The sequence below is a fragment of the Kogia breviceps genome, chromosome 4 (assembly GCF_026419965.1).
Source record: "Kogia breviceps isolate mKogBre1 chromosome 4, mKogBre1 haplotype 1, whole genome shotgun sequence".
Classification (NCBI taxonomy): domain Eukaryota; kingdom Metazoa; phylum Chordata; class Mammalia; order Artiodactyla; family Physeteridae; genus Kogia; species Kogia breviceps.
The window spans coordinates 168,329,247-168,350,765 of record NC_081313.1 but is presented as its reverse complement, the minus strand read 5'-3'; the positions used below and the strand labels follow the sequence as shown (position 1 = coordinate 168,350,765).

At 51.7% G+C, this 21,519-nt stretch overlaps 1 protein-coding gene, 4 non-coding genes and 1 pseudogene across 9 annotated transcripts; 2 read left to right on the top strand and 4 right to left on the bottom strand.

The window, feature by feature from the left end:
• Positions 1–320: 320 nt before the first annotated feature.
• LOC131755809 (EP300-interacting inhibitor of differentiation 1-like) lies at positions 321–929 on the top strand (annotated as a pseudogene).
• Positions 930–2,946: 2,017 nt separating this feature from the next.
• On the top strand, positions 2,947–3,028 carry TRNAL-AAG (transfer RNA leucine (anticodon AAG)). The gene has a single exon. It is a non-coding gene; the product is annotated as a tRNA-Leu (tRNA).
• A 355-nt stretch (positions 3,029–3,383) lies between these two features.
• Positions 3,384–3,456, bottom strand: TRNAV-AAC (transfer RNA valine (anticodon AAC)). Its single transcript has one exon. It is a non-coding gene; the product is annotated as a tRNA-Val (tRNA).
• Positions 3,457–3,756: 300 nt separating this feature from the next.
• Positions 3,757–3,828, bottom strand: TRNAP-UGG (transfer RNA proline (anticodon UGG)). Its single transcript has one exon. It is a non-coding gene; the product is annotated as a tRNA-Pro (tRNA).
• A 2,480-nt stretch (positions 3,829–6,308) lies between these two features.
• TRNAT-UGU (transfer RNA threonine (anticodon UGU)) lies at positions 6,309–6,381 on the bottom strand. The gene has a single exon. It is a non-coding gene; the product is annotated as a tRNA-Thr (tRNA).
• A 2,196-nt stretch (positions 6,382–8,577) lies between these two features.
• TRIM7 (tripartite motif containing 7) lies at positions 8,578–21,113 on the bottom strand. 5 transcript variants are annotated; one of them, XM_067032343.1, is made up of 8 exons: positions 21,061–21,113; positions 19,606–19,875; positions 18,626–18,721; positions 13,954–14,184; positions 13,116–13,138; positions 12,713–12,828; positions 12,145–12,180; positions 8,578–10,239 (listed from the first exon to the last, which is right to left on the bottom strand). In XM_067032343.1, the coding sequence occupies exons 4-8, from the start codon at positions 14,176–14,178 to the stop codon at positions 9,728–9,730; spliced, it is 912 nt and encodes a 303-aa protein (XP_066888444.1). In that variant the 5' UTR covers positions 14,179–14,184; positions 18,626–18,721; positions 19,606–19,875; positions 21,061–21,113; the 3' UTR covers positions 8,578–9,727. The 5 variants fall into 5 exon arrangements, 4 of the variants coding, with proteins under 4 accessions (XP_066888444.1, XP_058919165.1, XP_066888445.1 ...); XM_059063182.2 differs by lacking the exon at positions 21,061–21,113 and having other exon boundaries at positions 19,606–20,656; XM_067032344.1 differs by lacking the exons at positions 19,606–19,875; positions 21,061–21,113 and adding an exon at positions 19,526–19,601.
• Positions 21,114–21,519: the final 406 nt, after the last annotated feature.

Here is a 21,519-nt window from a genome sequence, read left to right as displayed (position 1 = left end):
ATGTAATTACATAAAAATCTAAGTTTAAAAAATGTGATTCAGGGCTTCCCTGGTGGCGCAGTGGTTGAGAGTCCGCCTGCCGATGCAGGGGACACGGGTTCGTGCCCCGGTCCGGGAAGATCCCACGTGCCGTGGAGCAGCTGGGCCCGTGAGCCATGGCCACTGAGCCTGTGCGTCCGGAGCCTGTGCTCTGCAATGGGAGAGGCCACAACAGTGAGAGGCCCGCATACCACAAAAAAAAAAAAAAAAAAAAAATGTGATTCAAGGCGTAGCTTCTATCTTGCTAAAAACGCCGTTTGGGAGGTAGAGCCGCTTGCACAATGTTGGGAATGAACGAGCCGTCCCAGCTCTATGACGAGAGCAATGACGTGCTGATGGACCTGATGCCTGGCAGGAGTGACCTTCCACAGATGGAGGTAGGCAGCCGGGGGAGCCGGGAGCCATCCCCGAACCCCGCACCGGACCCCTGCCACAGCTCGACCAGGACGGCCCAATGGAGGAGGAGGCGGCCCAGCCAACGGCGGAGCCACAGGGCCACAGAGGCCTTGCTAACCGGCCCAGCTCTGGGGAGTAGCCAGGCCAGATCGCCAGCCCTGGCTTCGAGGAGGTGGGGGAGGGGGGAGGGGGGTACGACGAGAAAGACTAGGAATTTGATGGCTGGGAGGATGACTAGGACTATCTTGAAGAGGAGCAGCTGAGTGGTGCAGGCTGCAGACTTTCAGCAGCCCTTGGAGGAGACAACGTGTTTCTGAGAACCTCCAGAGTAAGAGAAGCAGCTCTGGATGGATGGCTGGTTTCAAATGAGTTATGAAAAGACCTCTTTTGATCAGTTGGCTTTTATGGAAAAGCTTTTTTCACTCATGGTTGTCAGTCGTTGGACCGAAGATCTCGGCTGTGATTAGATTATTGATATGATACATAGTAGTTAAGTGATTTGGGAGAGACCCAGCGTTCCACTGTCTCTCGGGTTCTTTCCAAATAGGTCCGTGCCAATGGAAAACTTGATCTTAAAAAAAATTTTTTTTCTAATTTAATTTTTTTTATTTATTTATTTTTGCAGAGTAGAATAGGGCAGGGACAGCACAGTTATGAAAAAGGAAGATAATTGGTAAAGAAAAAGGCTGTTAGTTCTATTGAATCCTGTTTTCAACAATGTCCTAAAACACCTATGGCTTTGACTTTGTTATTGATCCAGATTATTTTCCTTGCATTGGGGAAAATATCTTTCATATGTAAGGGATGGTTTTGCAAGAATAAATCATGACCAAGACAAACTACCAGCACAAGAGCCCACTGTATTAGTTGCATGACAAAGAGTAACTAATTTGTCCAATTAAAGACACAAGATCTCTTTGAGTTATTTGGACTGAAAGCATTTTTATTATTTATTTATTTATTTGCCACACTGCGAGGCTTGCGGGATCTTAGTTCTCCGACCAGGGATTGAACCCGCACCCTCAGCAGTAATATCGCCGAGTCCTAATCCCTGGACTGCCAGGGAATTCCCTTGTCTGAAAGTATATGGAGAAAACTTTGAAGATTCCACTTTGTGATCTATCCAAGCTGTGGTTATCAAAGGCTAAATTTTTAGTGTAAGATAAATTGAGTATTCTTCAGTATCCCTAAAGGATAATCAAGCCCCCAAAGAAATATGTATTGTGTGTGCTATGTCTTAAAATGTGTTTCCAAGATCATCTGAAATTTTGCTTGTACTTGTATCTTAATCATTTAGATAGCTACTGTGATCTATAATTCAAGAAAATACCTTGTCTTGACTATTTTTAAAAGTCAAATTTAAGACTTCCTTAATACAGTTTCAAATTTGAGACATTAAAATGTATGTGAAAGTACAAGAAAACAAACTATTTCTAACATCCTTATACTCTAGAGAAAGTGTCTGTTTTACTTGCCCTCTGTTTTTCATTTAACTGTTTCAACTTCATAATGTAAGAACTGTTAAGTGAAAATTGTCAAGTAAAAAGAAAGCCCTGCATCTAAAAGAGACTTTATGAACACTCATGTCCGTCAACCCTTAAAGGTTTTAAACCTGCCCAGAAATCCCCCTCAGTATCTGAAGTTTCCTCAGTCTCCTTCTCTAGCTAATCTTGTTATTAGTTATGCACTGGCATTCGAGGCAATTTTTTTTTAAAGCACAATTCAAGTGTGTATCTGAAGCAAAATCACTCACTGATGCAGGTAAAAATCAACAGAAAACCAAACTGGAGATTAGTTCACCAAATAGTGATGGTTGTCTCTGAGTTTGGGGCTTGCAGGTGAATTTTTTTCTATATACTTTTCTTGGATTTGTTATTTTTTAAGAAGTGGGTTTTTATAATGCGGGGCGGGTGGGGGGGTGTCTCCTTACAGTATGCAGTGAAGCGTGTTTTGTCAAGACCCCGTACCTCCATACCTCCAGCTGGAACATTTGTTTCAAGGGTGGAAACATCAGGCAACAGAACTGCATGGATGGAGGCTTCTGAGACCGCCAAGGCTGTCACTGATGAACCACTTCTGAATGTGTCGGTGTTACTGCCAAAAAATGTTATGGGTTAAACAAAAAAGAATTGGGAGGAAGTAGTGCAGTGTTTCCCCTTTCTTTTTTAAATTCGTAAAAACAACACAAGCTCACGGGTAAAACAAAACAAAACAAGTGATAGTGTAGAAGGCTTCCCCTGCGTCCACGCCCGCTTCCCCAAAGTGAACTGCCGGAATGTCTTCTTGAGTATCCTTCCCAAAAACATTGTGTGCGTCTCTGCTTCGCAAATCCTCCTTTGTCAGAGTGCTCGCAGAGCGCAGAATCCACGCCGGTGGCTCTGGGCAATCTAATTCTGTTAGTTGGAGTGTGGTTCTGCTGACCTGTAGACCCACCCCAACAATTGATTTCCCACAGGACCGTGCGGATGTTATCTAAATGAAAAATAACACCCAAAAGGTGGCCAAAGGCAGGGTAGCGTGGCCGAGCGGTCTAAGGCGCTGGATTAAGGCTCCAGTCTCTTCGGGGGCGTGGGTTCGAATCCCACCGCTGCCAGCTTGTTTATCTTTTTTTTTTTTTCTCCCTCCCCATTCTTCACAAAAAGGATTATGCAAATTGGACGCTCAACCGCGGGCCCCGCCTTCACTCGGAGCATGGGACTGCGTTCACCAGCCTGCTGAGATATATCTCAGCTCAGGGCGCGCCGAAGTCCCAGACCGCAAGTTGGGTGGGTTAAGGTCTCTACGGGGGCCCGAGGATGAGTGGGGGAATCCAGCATTGTAGATGCTGGTTCTCCCCTCCCTGGAAAACCGGGAGAGGTGATGATGGGATGTCCTGAACTGGAAGCAAACTTAACTCCAAAGTAATAAATTTCAAGAAGCAAAAAGGGGAGTCAGCCCGTAGCCGACATTGTTTCCGCCCGGTTTCGAACCGGGGACCTTTCGCGTGTTAGGCGAACGTGATAACCACTACACTACGGAAACAGGCCCGGCTGAACTTTTTCGTAATACTACTGAAAATCTCTGGTTAGGAAAAGTTCTTGTGAGTACGGTGCATACACAACTTTATGGTGGTGAAACAATGGTCCCATGAGCCAGATCATTGGAAACGCCCACAGAAGGCTCTGTACCCAAGCTCTCACCGGCAAGCTGCTCAGCCACTCTTCTACCTGCACTTCGTTCCCATCCCGGAACTCTTGGTGATGCCCACTGCCCGTCCAGGACGAAAACTGTCCACATAACAAGAGATTTTCAGAAGGTTTAATGAAAAAAGATAAGAAAACGGGGCTCGTCCGGGATTTGAACCCGGGACCTCTCGCACCCAAAGCGAGAATCATACCCCTAGACCAACGAGCCACCCGCTGAAATAGCTCCTGGTTCAATCCTTGATATGCTTCTATGTAGAGTCGTTTAACCGCTGAGAAAGTGAACCTTTTTTTCTGGTATAATGAAAGCGTTCTCTGGATCTCCTAATCTCTCACGCCCAACCTATCCCTGTTCGACCGTCTTCGCATCAGCTGTTAACTCTCAGCGGTAGATAGTTCGCTCAGCATAAAAACTCGGTAATCCCTTGGCCCCTCTGAGATCTCCTGGAATCCAAATGAGCGCCTCATTGCTGAGGCTACTCGGGCAGCAGACAGGGGCATCCTTCCACTTTGGGGACTCCTCCTCTCCCAGGGGAGCCCAAATAAGGCGCAAGTCTGGTGGCCCAAGGGCAGGGTACAGAAGCCGGGAGAGCCGGGGGACTCCTGGAGCCGGGCTTGTAGGGGACGCGGGATGGACTAGGTCCCGAGCCGCGACAGACGAAATGAAACCTGGTTAGTTCCTTCCTATGAAGCGCCTGGTAAGGGCGGGCGGGGGGGCGGGGGGATGCTTTTCTTTATCGTTTTATGAAAATGTTAAAAACAACATATACTTATTTGCAAAATATTCAGAAAGTGTAGGGAAGTGAGAAATGAGAAGCATAAATGAGATGGCCAGGAACCCCGCTCCCTCAAAGGGTGACCGACCACGGTAGTTGGTGCGCAGTCCCCCGAGGCTAGCATCGGTGCGCGCACGCGCGCGCACACACACACGCGCGGCGACCAGGCCGCGTGTCTTGGCAACCCGCCCTAGCTGCGTTCTCCCGGGATCGCCCCAGAACAGTCACCCGCCCAGTAAACCAGAGGCCCGGGCTGTGCAGACGCTTTCCTCCTCCAATTCCACTGGGTTATTTAGTAGTAAAAAGCAGTGATTCGGAATCCCTGCTTTCAAAGTTCACGAAAATCCACTCAGAGTGGACCCAAAAGTTTATTTTTGTGCCACCAGCAGAGAAATTCCCTACACAGATGGCTGTTACAAAAGAAAGAGACGAATGGTGGTTAACCTACTCCGAGGGGGAAAAAGTGCGATTTTTTTCCATTGCCACTCTCCGAGATCTTGCTCAGCCCTCTGACGAGGCCTCTCTACTCGCTGCCGCTCCTGCTCTCGGCCTCTTCCTTGGAGACCACGTGGCTAACGCACTCCATCCCCACCTGCTGTGGTCTTCTCCTCCTCGCGTGCGCGCTCAGCGTTAGGTGGGCTCTCCTCTGCTTCCGGCGGCTGTCCTCGGCCCCCCAGTCACTACCGCCTCCGTGTTGTAAGCATTCGCTTCTCGTCTCTGTGGAATTATATAAAGAGAAGTGCAAACACACTCGTGACACCTGGACCTAAAAGGTGTAACTTTGTCACATTCGCTTCCAGTCTTTTTTAAAAACAACTGTTTAGTTTTCCTTTTAACAAACAAAAAACACTAATACATGCTGACCTTCTGACTTACTTATTCTGTTAACGGAAGTCAAGTGTACAAAATGACCCTAAATCCTCAGTGAACATGGGGGCCCTGCCCAATGGGCAGAACCAGGCCCGCTGGAGGTCTCGGGCGCCTGCCCACCCGCCGTGGCCTTCGCGGGCATGACCCATCCGGGGGGCCTTGGCAGACGCAGAGGCCTGACTAGGCCCCGCCGCGTCATCCGAGACCACTGGAGCCCTCTCTCCAGCGGATGAGGACCCTCAGAAAAGCCCTGAGCGAGTCGCCATCCCACGTGAGGTCTAGCTTGGATCAGCGTTCGATTACAGAACCCGGGCCTCCTTTTCACCAGAGGAGAGAAAACCGCTGGCGGGAACCTGGGTAGACGCCCAGGAGGGGTGAATGAGGTGGGTGGGGGGCGTGGCAGAGGAGGGACCCACTTCCCTCCCTCACACAAGCCAGCTCCCATCCAAAGAGGCAGGCTTTCCATCAAGACCCGAAGGGACTCGCCCCACACGGGCACGCTGGGGCACTTGTGCCTCCCGGACTCCCGGGAGTCTTCAACCCCTATGTGACTGCCCTACTGGAAGACCACCTCATTAAAGAAGCCCCTGCGGGGACCAATGGCAAGCTACGCGGGGTCTTAAACATCGCTCCACTCTCGACTAAAATAGTAGATTCCCAGGGGGCGGGGGCGGGAGAGCTTTCACAGGTGATCCCCCAAGCAACGCAGAAAAAATTAGAGACCAGGGCAAACCCCTGGCCGAGTGTAGCTACAGGAGGCGAACGGAAAGACCCGCCGTGAACTCGTGGAGAGGGCGCGCATAAGGAAGCGAGAGAGGGGTCGCGGGAGAGAAGGCGCGCGGGGCCAGCAGAACCTGTGATCTCAAAACCAGGGACGCAGTGGGTCTGGATTTTCGCGAGAGTAGACGGGAGGGAGGGACCGAAGGGTGGCAAGCATTTAAGGGGCACTTGAGGGGCAAAAACACGTAATGGCGGAAATTCGTGTTGGGGTGTGCATTTTCAACTCTTCAGAAGAGAGGGATGGAAGAAGGAAAAAGAAATAAGTAGGCCCCAGCGAGATTTGAACTCGCGACCCCTGGTTTACAAGACCAGTGCTCTAACCCCTGAGCTATGGAGCCAACTGCGAGTCGCCTTTCTGCGCACGAGTACTTGACACCGCTCTGGTCACCGCGCAGCCGCAGACACCAACATGCAGGAGTTAAGTGACGACAGGCGGAGCCCACGTCCCTCGGCCAGTGAGCGCCCCGTCCGGCTGCCGCCACCTCAGCTGCGGCGTCAGTGTCAGCGTCGCGGGCCGAGCTGCAAATCCTGGGAGAGAGCCCAGAGGAGAGAAGGCGGCGTTGCGCCCGCTGGGGAGCGGAAGCTGTGAGAGATCTGGTGAGGGCGGGGCGCGCTGTGGGAGGGGGCGGGGCCACCAATGGGCTGAATACGAGGAGGGCCCGGGGTCTTCCGCCCGGTTTTGGGGTCTGGGGCGAAGACTTGTTAAGGATAGAGGTCCTATGACAGTAGGAGTCCGAGGTCGGGGCTCTGAGAGGAGGGCTAGTGGAAAGGTGTCAGTTTGCCTGTCCTGAATCCAGGTCTGGGCTGGGTGGGTGATCAGGAGGGAAAGATTGGTAGAGAAAGGTGGGAAAATCAAAAGGTCGATGTGTGAAGGACTGGAACGGGACAGGAGGTCCCTAGGCCCTACCGCAACTTAAGGCAAATTAGGAAAAGGAAATCCTTAGGGGCCCGCCTTGAATTTTGGGGGAGCTGGTTCCATCGGGGCCCCCAAAAGAGCCCACGGAGAAAAGGGAAGAGATTGAGAGCCCAGGTGAGGGACAGGAGCCCTAGCCCGGAAATGGTCAGAAACTGCGGCTGTAGTTGGTGCAACTTGGTCTGACGGCCCAACCCACCCTTTGGTCCCTGCAAGGCCAGATGACTTAGGTCACTGGGTGGCCACGCCAGAGGAAGGTCTCTAGGTGCCCTCTTGTCTGGATGCTGAGGAGTGGTGTGAGGGTCTGGTTTCAAGGATGTGGGTTTTCATGTCTCAGCAGCTCACAAGGATCTAGGACCAATGAATGGATGGAGTCAGAAGGAACCCAAGTTAGGCCAGTCATTGCTCTCAGAGGCCCAGACATCTCAGAGATCTTATGATGGTCAAAGGATGGGAGAGGAAAATGCACACACACAGGCATACTCTCACACCAGCCTTGTGACATCCTAAGTCACTGCACCACCCTAGTGACCAAGAGAGAACATCTGTCGTACTGTCCACGTGTAATTGTTATGTAACTGTTGTTACATCTCTTCGAATATGTATATATCTACATAGTTATTCTGCAAACTCTGACAGACACGCAATGACATTCACAAACACAAAAGCTGAAAATATAAACACAGCCACCTCTGCAGTGCCCAGACCTGAACCTACAGTCACCCTACCTTCTGTGACCTGTAATGTGTTGCAATACTTCAGCACAGTTGTTAGATGATATAAAGGGTAATTGTGCTACTCAATCCAAAAGCCATACAAGCCCGGATAACATTAAGGCTTGATGATAGCATTAGGCAATTTAATTAATAAGTGAATGTTAGAAATGGACTCTCCTTGTGGAAATCAGTGGTTTTCAAATACATGGATTAGCTACAGTGTTCTAGAGCTACTCTCCATGTTTGAACACCACATAGGGTTCACCCTCTGGGATGCTGCTGTAGGCTGGACTCTTCAATGGTCCTGTCCCCAGCCCATAGGACACTGGATTCTGACTGCCTAGTGCTCTATCTCTAGATTGCCTCTAGAAAAGTGTCATGTCTGCCCCGACAAGAACATCTCTCTTACCGTCCCTTGTATGCAAAGCGTGCTTGAAGTATCTCAGGGACAGAGCATGGAAACTCCAAGATGCTTGCAGATCAGACTGTTTGATGGTCACTGCCCCTGCATGCCAACACGTCTATGTAAACAATGTGTGCAGGACAGAATTAGGTCTGAGACTGGATTTCATCTAGCTGGGTAGCTAGGTAGTGGGGGAAGGAAACCTTTGGCTTTCACCTAAATATGGGGTGGCTAATATTTTACAACTACAAATCAAAAATAGCGTGTGACTATACTGACCTATGTCTGTTTGCACCTAAACCCTATACGCATGCTCATAAACGCCCTCTCCAAAATCCACATGGCCCCGCCCTCCGTTCCTGAGATCTGAGATATAAACACACATGCAGACGTTCCTCACACAGGTAAATACACACGCTCACCCAGTCTGGCTGAAACCTTTGCTCATAATTGTGCTCTTGCATTCAGACTGGGGGAGTTAAGAATGAGCCAAGGCACCCTAGAAATGAGCTCACAGTCTGTATTTCCATCTCCCCATCCCCCTTTCCTGGAGCACACTAAGCAGGGAACAGCCCACCTCCACTCTCCCAGAAGCCCAGCCATGCAGAAGCTGGGGGACAATTAGCCAAGGGAATAACACCCTCCAGGGTACAGGCTGAGCAGGCCTTGGCACCAGGGTCTTCTGCTGTTGGCATACATTTGGGAAGCTCCAGGAAGTGTCTGTCAGGGGCATACCTGTACTCTGTGCATCTCCATGCTGGTGTTAGTTGCTTCTGTAAAATTATGCGTGCCACCTTGAGTTTCAAAAATCCCAGAATCTTTGGTCTCCTTACCCAAGGGAGACTGTACTTTGGCACTTGAAAAGGGTTTAGGCAAACTTGAGAACACGGAGCAGTCACTGTGGCCAAGGATGTATTGTACATACACTCTGTCATCAGGCTAAGCCATATTGGATGGCAGCAATGCCTATATGCTGTTACCCTGGGCTTTTCCCTCATGTACAGATCAAGGGTCTCCTACCAGTTCCAGCCCAAACTCTCCACTGAGCTGGAAGTACAGTGATCCTCCCTGAGTAGACAACTTCATCAGGCCAGCTAGATTCAGGTCTCTGAAGGCAGAGCTGGCAGCTGACAGGAAGGCAAAGCAGAAGGGATCATGAACCTGATTGGCCTGGCAGGAACCTGCCCCCTTGCAGCTGAGGATGGCACAGGACAAGAGCTTGGTTTTGTTCCACAGAACCAGAAGCCCTGCTGAGTTGGGGTAGTGATAGGAAGCACCTCTGGTGGAGCTGGGCTCCTGTCCTCATCCACCTCCACCTCCTTACAGCTCAGGCCAAATCCACACGCGGACAACAGGCAGGAGACGTGCCAGGAGGGTCCAAAGCGTCTCTTCCCCTGCTCAACTGACCTCAGAGCCCTTTTCCCCAACAGCCCATTCTCATGTCTTTGACGTTGTAGTCTGCAGAAGGCCCTCTAAGGCAGCCTAGGGCAATATATACCCAGAGTGCTATATCTCTAGACTGCCTCTAGAAAATATACCCAGAGTGACCAGGAGGCTCCGTCCGAGGGCAACATGCCTTCCCGTGGGCAGCCAGGGCTAGGAGGAGTTCACCCTTGACTGATGACCCCCTCAGGGAGGCCGGGCAATGCCCCTCAAGGCCAGATTCGCAAGTAGGTGCCGGTGGAGCAGACAGAGAAAAGGGGGAACACGCGCTCTTGGAAGTTGACACGGAAGGTGTAGATGTGGTGCATGTCCTCCGCAGCATAGAAGGACACGGCCCCCACCTCCAGGTCCAGGGCGACCCGCACGCGGGACAGGTGCCCACAGCTGAGGGGCGTCCTTTCAGGGCTGGTCACCGCCCAGTACTGCCCGCTGTTGAGCTGCAGCGCCCAGACGCCCTCCTCGGGGGTGAAGGGCGTGAGGCCCTTGCGGCGCACGCTCTCACGTGCCACGCCGAAGGCCCAGCCGTCCTTGGAGCCTACTTCCACCTCCCAGTGGTGCCTCCCGGAGGAGAAACCGCAGGATGCCAGAACTCGCGTGTTGGTGTCGAAGCGGCGCGGGTGGCTGGGCAGGCCCTGGGCCCGCTGTCCAAGGCGCACGCTCTTAAGATCCAGAGAGAGGATGAGGCGGGGGTTGGCCGTGTCGGGGTCCAAGGTCAGCTCCACTGCGGGGTTTGGGGAGGGGGAAAGACAGGGAGAGACGTCCCATGCAGCGTCCTTGAATGGCTCCCCTCACCCCACTCCCACCGCCCCCTCATGAAGTAGGTGTTGAAATCACAGAAAAGCAATTTATGGACCTGATTTGGACCTCAATTCAAACAGATTGACAAATCCAATTTAAAAGACTTGGGGGGGGGGGGGGGCGGTCTTCCCCACTGGCGCAGTGGTTAAGACTCTGCCTGCCACTGCAGGGAACACAGGTTCGAGCCCTGGTCCTGGAAGATCCCACATGCGGTGGAGCAAGTAAACCCCTGTGCCACAACGACTGAGCCTGCACTCTAGAGCCCGCGTGCTGCAACTTCTGAAGCCTGCGAAGCCACCACAATGAGAAGCCCGTGCACCGCATCGAAGGGTAGACCCCACTCGCACAACTAGAGAAAAGCCCACGTGGAGCAATGAAGACCCAAGGCAGCCCAAAAGAGAAAAAAAAAAAAGACACTGGGGCTGTACAGCAGAGATTGGCAAAACACTGTAAATGAATTATACTTTCAATTGAAAAAAATAAAATTAAAAAAAAGACAAGTGGGGGATTTTGGACACTAGAGACTGGAAAGAATTATTAATTTTTTAGTTATGATGTTGGTTTTGTGTTTGCTTTTTTAATGGTTTTGTGTTTATTTTTTTTTTAAGTCTATCTCTTTAGAGACAACATACTGAGATATTTACGGAAATGAGAGTTATCTGTGGTTTGCTGTGAAATAATCCAGTGGGAAGAAGTGGTGTTTACAAAAAATACTAGCCACGAGTCAATAACTGATGAAGGTGTATGATGAGTACATAATACTCGTTATGCTCTTCTCTCTACTTTAGTGTATGTTTGAAATTTTCCATAATAAAAAGTTAAAATATGCACACTTGTTGTAAGGGCTACTATGTTCCAGGTCTGTTCTAGGCCCTGAGAATCCCACAGTGGAGTATCCCTGCCCTCCTGCAGCTTCCTTTCTATGGGGAGAAGGAGGAGACACAATATATGATAGAGGGATCAGGAGAGCAGGCTGTAATTTCAACTAGAGGGGCCAGGGAAAGCCTTACTAAAAAGGTGCATTTGAGCACAGACATCAAGGAGATGAGGAAGTCAGATATGCAGCTGTCTGGCGGGAAGGGTGTTCCAGGCCCTGGCATAGCCGGTGCAGTGCAAAGGCCCTTAAGTAGCTGTGTGCTTGGTGCCTTCCAGGAGCAGCAAGGACTGTGTGTGGCTGCACAGAGTGAACCAGGGGAAGAGTGTGCGGTGAGGCCAGATCTCGTAGGGCCTTGAAGACCACTGCCAGAACTCCAGCCCTTACTGAGTGAGAGGGGCAGGGCTGTCACAGGGTTCTGAGCAGAGGAGGACATAGTCTGACTCAGCTGGTTTAGAGTCTTCCCGAGTCAGATCTGATTTAGCTCAGTCATCAGCATCAGGAACATGTGCCCTCCCCTCCCCACTTCCCTTCCCCCCTTGGGGTTAGATCCCACTCACCCCAGAGCCCTGCAGGAGTGATAACCACCTCCCTTCCAGTCTTCAGTCTCCTCCTGCTTCCCCCAACCCCTGCACACAATCCCTGTCCCCAGGAGAGGTCTCCATCTCTCTGGGAGCGGGAACAGGGAAGAGAGGCTTGTCCAGGTGACCGACAAGCACTCCCTGATCTAAGTATCTCAAGTGCTGGGCACTCCTACTCTGGAACACCTGATAGGCCTATGGGCCCCACTGTGGCCTGAAGGAATCAGAATTGTGAGGATGAGGAAGAAAGGGCAGTCGATGGCAAAGTTGCTGAGGTGGATGTGAAGAAGGAACAAAGAGAGCCCCGAGAGACAGTCACTGGATCTCTACATGGCCAAATGACGGGCACTCACTGTTAAAACAGCCATCATACCTTTTTCTTCTTTCTCCAGTTCTCCCCGAAGATCCTCTGAAGAGGAGAAACAAAGCAGGTTGTGTGTGAATGACGTGGGAAATTTCTATTTGGCAACAACGGTGACAACACCTCTTGACATTTACAGCCCCACTGTAAATGTCAAAAATCTGGGGGTTCACTCACTCCCCAGATACCCTAGAGTTGATGGGCAAGTGCTGGGCCAATCATGGGGGTGGGGAGGGGGCTGTATTCTAGCTCTACCTCTCCCACTTCCCCCTCTTTTGTCTGGAGCCATTCTGAGCTGAGCGCCCCCTCCTTCTCCTTCTTTCTGCCCCCAGTGCCCCTCTACTCCATCTGTCCCCAGGGGAAGCTTCATGCCCTGGGGTAGGGGCGGGGGTTCTAAATAAATTAGCCACCACCGCCTCCCCCCCAGCCCCCAGCCCCGCACCAGTCTGGCCTTGACACACCCTAGTTTCTGTTTTATCAAACAGCTTTTGGAAAGGCACATCTTCAAGGACCCCAAACCACCAGCAACACACCATCACCACCAGGACTGCAGGGCCCAGCCCCACACACAAGCCCCTACCTCTGAACTTCTTGAGCAGCCCCTTTAAGACAAAGGTCTTGAGAGAAACATTCCAGACTTTATTCTTCATCTCAGAAGAGACTGTGGTTGGCTTGGGGGCAGGCACATTGCTGCACCTGCAGGACAAGGACCCTGAGGAAGGCCCACTAACATGTGTCCCACTCCCACTGGGCTTGACAATTAGGATGGTGAGGTCCTCTGGGTGGGGAGAGGTGAAAAGGAAAGCCTGACCCCGTGCCGAATACCCCTGGCCAGGCAGCAGATGTTTGCTTCAGAAGGTACCCAGGTAAGGCAGTGGGGGCACAGGGAGGTGAGAGGTCAGGGATGCGGAATGAAGAGAGGCAGCTAAGTGGAAAAGAAGACCCAACTTAGAGAGGCCCAAGGTATTGTTAGGTCCACTCACCTGCTTAGTGTGTTTTTGAATTCCTGGAAAGAACAATGAGAGAAAACCAAATCAGCATTTACTTTTGAGAAAATAAAACTGGCCCCTTGCCCTCCTTCCAGGGGAATAAGCAATAAGCAGGTGTATCACCCCCTACCTTCTGCACGGGCCCCAGGTGGCAACAGCTTCCCGATGCCCCCATTTATTACAGAATCATCACTGGAGCCAAGTGCTAGGACCCAATATTGCCTCTGCTTTCAACATCACCCAAGACAAGTGACAGCTCTTATGCAACAGCCGGTCATCACTCATATTAGTTCCTTTTAAATGACCTTTTTTTTTTTTTTTGGCCTCATGGCTTTGTGGTATCTTAGTTACCAGACCATGGATTGAACCCAGGCCCCTGGCAGTGGAAGTACAGAGTCCAGGGAATTCCCTTAAATGACCATTCTTGATCCATTTGTGACTTGTGAAGTTTATTTAGTGGATTGTGACTATTTATTTTAGAAGGAAATAAGACAGAATAAAAAACATCAAAGTGCATCACATGTAGTACAGGTAAGTGTCACTTTCTGAGACTTTTGTCACAATATATATAATAGAATACATTGTAAGATATATTATTGTGGATCACGGTCAAGAAAGTTTTTATCACATCCCTTTAGACCTCTAACCCCAGGAAAATCAGCACTCCTCTCTCTAGTCCACTTTGGCTCTAGATGTGTGATTCTACTAAACACATAGGATCTGATTCTGTTCTTGCTTCCATTCTTGTTTCCTCATTTGAAAAGTGGGAGGGATAAATTCATGCCTCCCGCCTTAGGATCAATGACTCATACCCTGGCCAAGCCAGGCTCACCTGGAGAAAGTCAAGATCAGGCTTGCAAGTTGTCTCCTGGATGTGGCTGCTGAGCTTGGAGAGCTGGGCAATCTCACCCCCAAGCTGGGCCAGGTTCTCATTCTGCTTCTGTGTTACCTCCCGGGACAGCTCCTCCAGGTGGCCCAGGAGCCGGCCCTCCTGCTCCACCAGGAAGGCCCGCAGAGCCTGGAACTCCGCCCCAACCTTCTCTCGCTCGGCTGCCATCTGATTCTGTCTCAGGAGAGGTGAAGTTGAAGAGGGCAAAGGGATGTAGGCATCTGAGACACAGCATTTGGATGGAAGCCTCTGAGCCATCCCACAGGGCAGGGGTCCATCCCCCTCACTGCTCAGGGGTCAGAGACTCACGCATGCGTGCCCACCGTGCACACGCTCTGGTTTAAATGTCCCAATTCCGAGCATGCAGCAGCCTCAACACGTGCTTTCCCTTTCCCTGTCACAGTTGCGCCCATGTGTCTCTTTAGACCTGGGCTCTCCCACCAACCTAGGCTCTCCCACCAACCTAGGGCAACTTCAAACTCACCCCAGAACCCCCCAGGGCTGCAGTTTCCTTATTGGAAAAGTGGGAGGGATAAAATAGTGCCTCCTTCAGTCACTGTAAGGATTAAACTGAGGTCCCCAAACACATTTCTTTTGTGTTAAAAACAAGACAACAGGAGTCGCTTATGTTAAGTCCCACATGACCAAACCGAGACCTAATGAGTTTCAGCTCTCCCACAAATGTTATCTTAAACCAGCCTATAAGGAATGACCTGAACAGTATTTGTTCAGTAATCTGCCTGATAAACCCCTGCCATCCCCTACAGGGAAAGCAACTTTGCAATAGCCAACCCACTTTTTTGTGTGTGTGACCAAATTTATGATCTTTATTCTGCTGAAATTAGAGCATCCAAACACATGATGGTTTCAAGTTACTGTAGAGTTGGAAAACATATTTGATAGCACACAGCGAGCTCTCAAACATAACGCTGAATAATTCTTCTCACTTTGGTTTAGTTCAACATTTTCAGCAATGATTTAATATATGATTTATAAGGCAACTTTAAGGTGTGGCTTTGAAGCAAAACCTTCGTGGAGGGCTTCCCTGGTGGCGCAGTGGTTGAGAATCCGCCTGCCGATGCAGGAGACACGGGTTCGTGCCCTGGTCCGGGAAGATCCCACATGCCGCGGAGCAACTAAGCCCGTGAGCCATGGCCGCTGAGCCTGTGCGTCCGGAGCCTGTGCTCCGCAACGGGAGAGGCCACAACAGTGAGAGGCCCGCATACCGCAAGAAGAAAAAAACCTTCGTGGAGTGGGGCCTGCCGCTGAAAACTCATTTTAAGACATAGAAACTTCAAGTAAATCAATGATGTCACTGGCTGTCAGACAAGCAGGCCAACAAAGTACCCTAATTCATTGTTAGGCTGCAAGGGTGAGGCAAGTATCTACATGGAGAGATGACGGCAGGTCTCACATTTAAAGAAGCATATTCACAGCATTAAAAACATGTACTAATAGGATATCAAAACTGCAAGATTAGAAGTACATTTAAAATACTTCTACCTTCACAGCACTTCTTATGTTTACATTCCCTCTCTAATCAGACACCCAAACTACTTTCGGATCATAAATCATGTTGATGAATCAAACAGTCTATAAGTCCTTAGTAGTGCTGGCTTGGGCTCTGCAGGCAGAAAAGACAACTCTTACTCAGAAATGTGTCAGTTCCAGCCAAGATAAAATGCTGTCCCTTCCAGGGTGGAAGAGGTCCAGTGCAATCCATCTGCTACCAAGTAACTGGTTTCCTTCAAGGATGATGTTATATCAGGTCTCTGCAGTGGTTCTGTTGCTGCCAGGCTGAACATTGGGCAGCAGCAGTTGCTAGATCATTCTTGGTGGGTGGGAGCCCATGCTGTTGGGCCAATGAAAAGCCTTTGTAACAGTCAAAACAACTATTCTACTCCTGAGCCTCTGTGGCCAACCCACTTTTCTGCCTAGTACAACTTCCTTGTTCCTGCTCCCTCTGCCTGTAAAGTCTCTTGCCTTGTATAGCTCTTCAGAACTTCTTTCTTTCTGCAAGATGGGATGTTGGCTGATTTACGAATCACTGAATAAAGCCAATAAGATCTTTAAATTTTACTCATTTGAATTTTGTACTTTAACACTTGTCACCCCTCCAACTTTCACTCTTCACTTTACTTCATTTTAAAGAGCACCTTCCCTGTTTAGCAATTGTAAAGGCAACACATGTTCATAATCCAAAACCTGGAAATGCAGAAAAGTAGAAAGAAGGAGGGAAAATCAATGCCAGTGATCAGAGGTAACAGCACACCCACAATGACCTAAGTAAGAGTATGCTGTGTGCAAGCTTTATATTCTATTCTTTCCATTACCACTATCCACAGGATTTTCACCCCTGTGTTTTCAGACACAGACTCTCTCTCCTGATCCTCTTGATTCTTTACGGGAACACATGGGAGGGACTCTGCACGATATGACAAGTGAGGCCTCTGGTGGCCAGTGAGAAGGATTCCATCCCTCCAGGACAAGCTCCACTGTCAAAGTTCCTCTTCCCTGAAAACTCTAGGGGAGAAGGGGGTGGCTGGAAGAGGAGACTATAAGTGGGTTCTGAAGTCAGGAGACCTGGGTTCAGTTCACTGCTCCCCCGTCTTCAGGATATTAGGCAAGCAGGCAGCAGCAGCACAGGACACTTTACAGGTGTTAACTCCCTCAATGCTGATAACCACCCAGTGACGTGGGTACACTCTCCCCCTGATTTACAAAGGAGGAGACCAAGACAGAGAGGTGCATGAGCAGGAAGCGGGAAGTCAGGATTCTAATCCAGGGAGTCTGACACCAGAGTCCAAGCTTCCTGCAATTATAGCATATGGTCTCCCAAGGAAATAACACGAGTGGGACAAATATTTAACAAAATACTCTAAATCGGGGTTTCCAACCTCGGCGCTATTGACATTTGGGGCAAGATAATTATTTGTGGTGGAGGGCTGTCCCATGCATTGCAGGATGTTTAAGCACTACCCTGGCCTCTAACGGTAAACACCAGTAGCACCTGTGCCCCAGTGTTGACAACCAAAAATATCTCCAGACATGGCCAAATGTCCCCTGGGGCCCCAAATTGCCACCAGTTGAGAACTACTCCTCTAAATGGTAAGAGCATTTTCAAATAGAAATATTCATTCTCCTTGTTCTCATAGCAGCAATGGTTGTCTCATTAAGCGGGTATTTTGTAATCATTAAGGATGTGTGGGCCAGAGAGGGGTTGGCTGGGTGGGTGTAGGACAGAGTAGAAAGTGCTAAGCAATGTCATGGGGTGTGGGCCAGAGACCATGAAGCTGCCCAAGCTGGAGAAGGCCCTCTGGATCATGGATGTACAGCAATGGCCAAAGAGCCACATGCTTACTCTTTTTTCCAACAGAGCAGAGTGGAGATCTGGAGGGGTAAGGGGTGAGCCCTTCCTTGTGGAGGGAAGTGAATGTTCAGAAGAGAATGCCTGAGATGTGCATGGGATGCAGGTGTACCAGATGCAGTTCAGGGTCAGGAAAGGACCCTGGAGCACCTGTACACAAGGTCCTCCCCTTCGCCCCACACCTCCTTCCCTTAAGTGGGGGTGGCCCTCAGGTTCCTCTCCCTCCATTTTCCAACTCCAGAACTTAAGAGCCCTGCCCTAACAGGCCTTAGTAGATCCTTTCATTCTCTTAACCCCTATTTTGTGAGCTAGGAACTGAATTTTCGAGATAGAAAATGACAGTGACCCACATTTGCCCACCTTAACCAAAATGAACCCCATTCACTTTCCTGTTCCACTTCAAGGAAGACAAAATATCACCCCAAGCGCTGGGCAGGGGGATGCTAGCACAATCGGCTGCTGAAAACCCAAGTCCCAGAACCTCCTGCCCTCTGCTGGGTGGGGAGCAGCTCTGCACTCCCCTCCCCCATCCCCCCAACCCCTCTCCCCTAGCCTCGATTTCAAAATCTAAAAAACTCTAAAAATGAAAAAAAGTTTTTTTCATAACTCCTTTGGTGGTAAAATATGCCATAGACTGACAGAAGGCTCCCACTTAGTATGAATATTCATATGTTTCTCTATAGAGATATTAATGTGTTCAATTACAAGATGCTCCACAGACCCTAACTGGGGTGTTATGTAATATTAGGGGGACTATACATCCTGATTCACCTGGACAGTTCCACGTCAAGCCAGCTGTTCTAAAATAATTATTTTAGGGCTTCCCTGGTGGCGCAGTGGTTGAGAGTCCGCCTGCCAGTACAGGGCACACGGGTTCGTGCCCCGGTCTGGGAGGATCCCACATGCCGCGAAGCGGCTGGGCCCGTGAGCCATGGCCGCTGGGCCTGCGCTTCCGGAGCCTGCGCTCCGCAACGGGAGAGGCCACAACAGTGTGAGGCCCGCATACCGGGGAAAAAAAAAAAAAAAAACAATAAAATAATTATTTTAGCCCTCCCTTTCACTCTCCAAAGCTCTGGTTATATAATAAATTACACGGTCACCCTATATAACATGCATCTCTTTATATTTCTAAAATCCACCTCTGCTGTTCCACAGGCACACACTCCAAAGCCACACACGCCTAGACTGAGTAGTGGGTGGCCCTCTGTTGTCACCCAGGGGAGCCAACCTGGGGGTTGCCATGCTCACCAGGAGCTCCTTGCTCTCCTTCTCTTCGGTGGAACGAAATGACTCATAATCCTCCAGATCCTTCTTCAAGACCTTCAGCCTGGACTCCAGGAGCTCCTGCGGAAGGGTGACAAGGAGGACATTGTGGGGAGAGGATTCTGGCAACTCCCACATGTGCCTTCTTGAAGCCACTCAGGAGAAAGGGAAGGCCCTGTTCATTGAGGAGGAGGCGGCAGGGTTGAAGCCACCTCTGGACGTCGGGATGGCTACAGCCTGCACAGGCTGCACGTAAGAGTACAGGAGAGCTGCTGGGTGACTCCAAAGGCCTCAGGGTCTCCCGTCCTCAAGACCATCTGTGCACAATGCAGGCTGAAATCAAGCCACCCAACAGCCCAGCCTGCCTAGTCCTGTCTTCTGCTCTCACCACCATCAGAAAGCCCTCTGGGTGGGAGAGCTGGAGCAGGGTAAGAGCAAAGAAAGACTGGAGACTGTGCCAGAGGCCTCCGCGCACACCCTAGCAAGTTGGCAGGAAAGGGAGGTGCCAGAATCCCAGATGACTCTTGGCTCTCTACTCAGCCCTGGAACCACCCACCCCCTCACCCCGACCTCTTGGGAAAGTCGTCCCACTCGGCCACAGAAGGTGAGAACATCGAACAGAGCTATGCCCAGGGAAAGGGCTGATAGTGGGGGTAGCGAATGTGTGGGTGTGACGTAAAACCGCTCAAAGCCAGGTACCGACAGAAAGAAAATCTCCAAATCTGTGGGGCATCGTGCAGGCGGTCCAGTAGGGGCCCAAAGGGAAACGCGAGAGGTTTGGGAAGGTGGTATTGGTGGTGCCGGGGGTGACAGAGGGAGAGCCACGCTCAGTTCCGAAGTCAATGCTGCGCAGCATGGTATAAGGGAAAAGAAGCAGGGGCTCACCTGGGCCTTCCTGCCTGCGCGGGAACGCAGAACGGGGACTGGGGGTCCCGGGGGCGCGCAGGGGTGGGGACGGCGCTCACCTTGGCCTCCTGCACCGCCTCGTCCAGGGGTAGCACGGCGTGAGCGCGGTGCTCGCGGGCGCGGTCGCACACCACGCAAATGGCACGTCCATCGTCCTGGCAGTAGAGCTTGAGCGGTTCGCGGTGCTGCGCGCACCCGGCCGCCACCGCCTCCGGAGGCCCGCGTTCTCCCTGCGCGCCCGCTGGCAGGCTGAAGCGCCGCAGCAGCGTGGCCACCGCGGCCAGCTGCCGGTTGGGCCGCAGCTGGCCCGGGCGCGCGGGCTCGCGACACTGCGGGCAGGGCAGCGGGCAGGGCAACTTGTGGGACGCGGCGGTGGCCCCGGCGCCCGGGCGCTCCCAGCAGCGCGCGATGCAGGCGCGGCAGAAGCTGTGGCCGCACTCGACGGACACCGGCTCCCGGAAGAGCTCCAGGCAGATGGAGCAGGTCGCCTCGCCCTGCAGCTCTACCGCCAGCGCCAGCGCCTCGGCCCCGGTGCCCGGGCCAGTCCGCGGCCCCACCGCCGCCATGCGCACCCTCAGCTCACCCAAGTCGGGCGGCGCGGGAGAGGCTACCCTACCCTACGGTACGCCGCTCCTAGCGCAGCGGCCGGGGCGGGCCTCCGAGCGCCCACGGGAAGAAGAAAGGCGGGGCTGACGCCTGCTGGCAGAGACTTGAGCTGAGGGTGCGCCAGGATGGGAAATGTGAGGGGAGGGTGCGCTTTTATAGCTGACCGGGCAGCACAGGGCGAGGGGATTCAGTGCAGGCCAGTGCTCTGCGCTCCCGTTCTGGGCCCCTCAATGTCCCGCCTTGGCCCGCGGCCTCCTGGGTCCCGCGGCGCCTTCTCTCCGTCTCTCCCTTCTCTCAGCTCCGACGCGAGCCTGTCTAGGCCGCCCCAGCCTGACCCAGTCAGCCTTGGGAAACGGGCCGGGACAGGTGGAAGCACACGACCATCTGGGCGCCGCTCCCGGTTGCCGCCCGAGGCCGACCCAGCGCAGCCCGAGGGCCTGGCGCCGGACCAGTGTCAGGTTCCTGGAGCTCAGGTTTGTCCAGCCCTGTGCTGAGCTAAATTTAGAGTCCGGAACCTGACTCTTGCCCCCGACCCCCAAGCGTGGCCTTGTATCCACTTTTGTAGCTACCTCTCCCGCGATTGTGTCCCCCCCACGCCTCCCCATTTATTCTTTATTTTTGTTTTTTTAAAGCAAGTAATACACTTAGAGTCAATTCCCCCACTGTATTCGCTGTTATACCCCTCCAAAACCAATCCTTTGTTTCTCTAGCTCGTTTCTACAGTCCCTCCTACCCCAGCCCAGAACTGCCAGTGTTATTTGCTCACACCCTCTCTCACCTCACTCCCTCTGGAGGGCACTTGGGGCAGATTTTCTTCCCCAACCTCCTCAGAAACTGCTCGTCAAGGTCACCAGTGACCACAGCGATCCTAACCCAAAGGTGAAAGCAGGCCCCTTCTCAGGCCTTACCTCCTCTCTCCTCTGATGCTTTCTTCTTCCGGACACCCTTTCTCAGCGACTTTTGGGATGCTGTACTCCCTGACTCTCCTCCCACCTCCATGGCCTCCTACCCACTTCCTGGCCACCGCGGTGGTTTCCTCCTCCTCTCCCTGCTCTTGCTCAACCCTTGAACTTCTGTCTATACTCACTTCCTTGTGATCTCTTCCACTTTCTTGCTTAAGAGACCTTCTCCCTGCTCCACAGTACAAATCCCCAGCCCAGCTCTTCCTGGGATGCCTGGGTCCCACATCCAACTCACTGGGCAGCATCTCCACATGCAGCATTCTAAGGGGGAGGCACACACTCACCGTTTCCACAATGCACTTCTGCTCTGCTCCTCCCACAGCCTTTCCCACCCCGTCCCAGTTAACAACTCCACCCCTCCAGGTGCTCGGGCCCAAAGGGGTGAGCCCTCTGAGGCTCCCCCAG

Excerpts from the sequence above, each read along its gene's own strand:
- TRIM7 (XM_059063182.2), bottom strand. The coding sequence starts at position 20,112 with ATGGCGGCGGTGGGGCCGCGGACTGGCCCGGGCACCGGGGCCGAGGCG. Across the intron at positions 18,722-19,605 it reads AGGCGGTGCAGGAGGCCAAG|GAGCTCCTGGAGTCCAGGCT; the intron begins GTGAGCGCCGTC and ends ACCCTTCCGCAG. Across the intron at positions 13,139-13,953 it reads CTGATCTTGACTTTCTCCAG|GAATTCAAAAACACACTAAG; the intron begins GTGAGCCTGGCT and ends TGTTCTTTCCAG.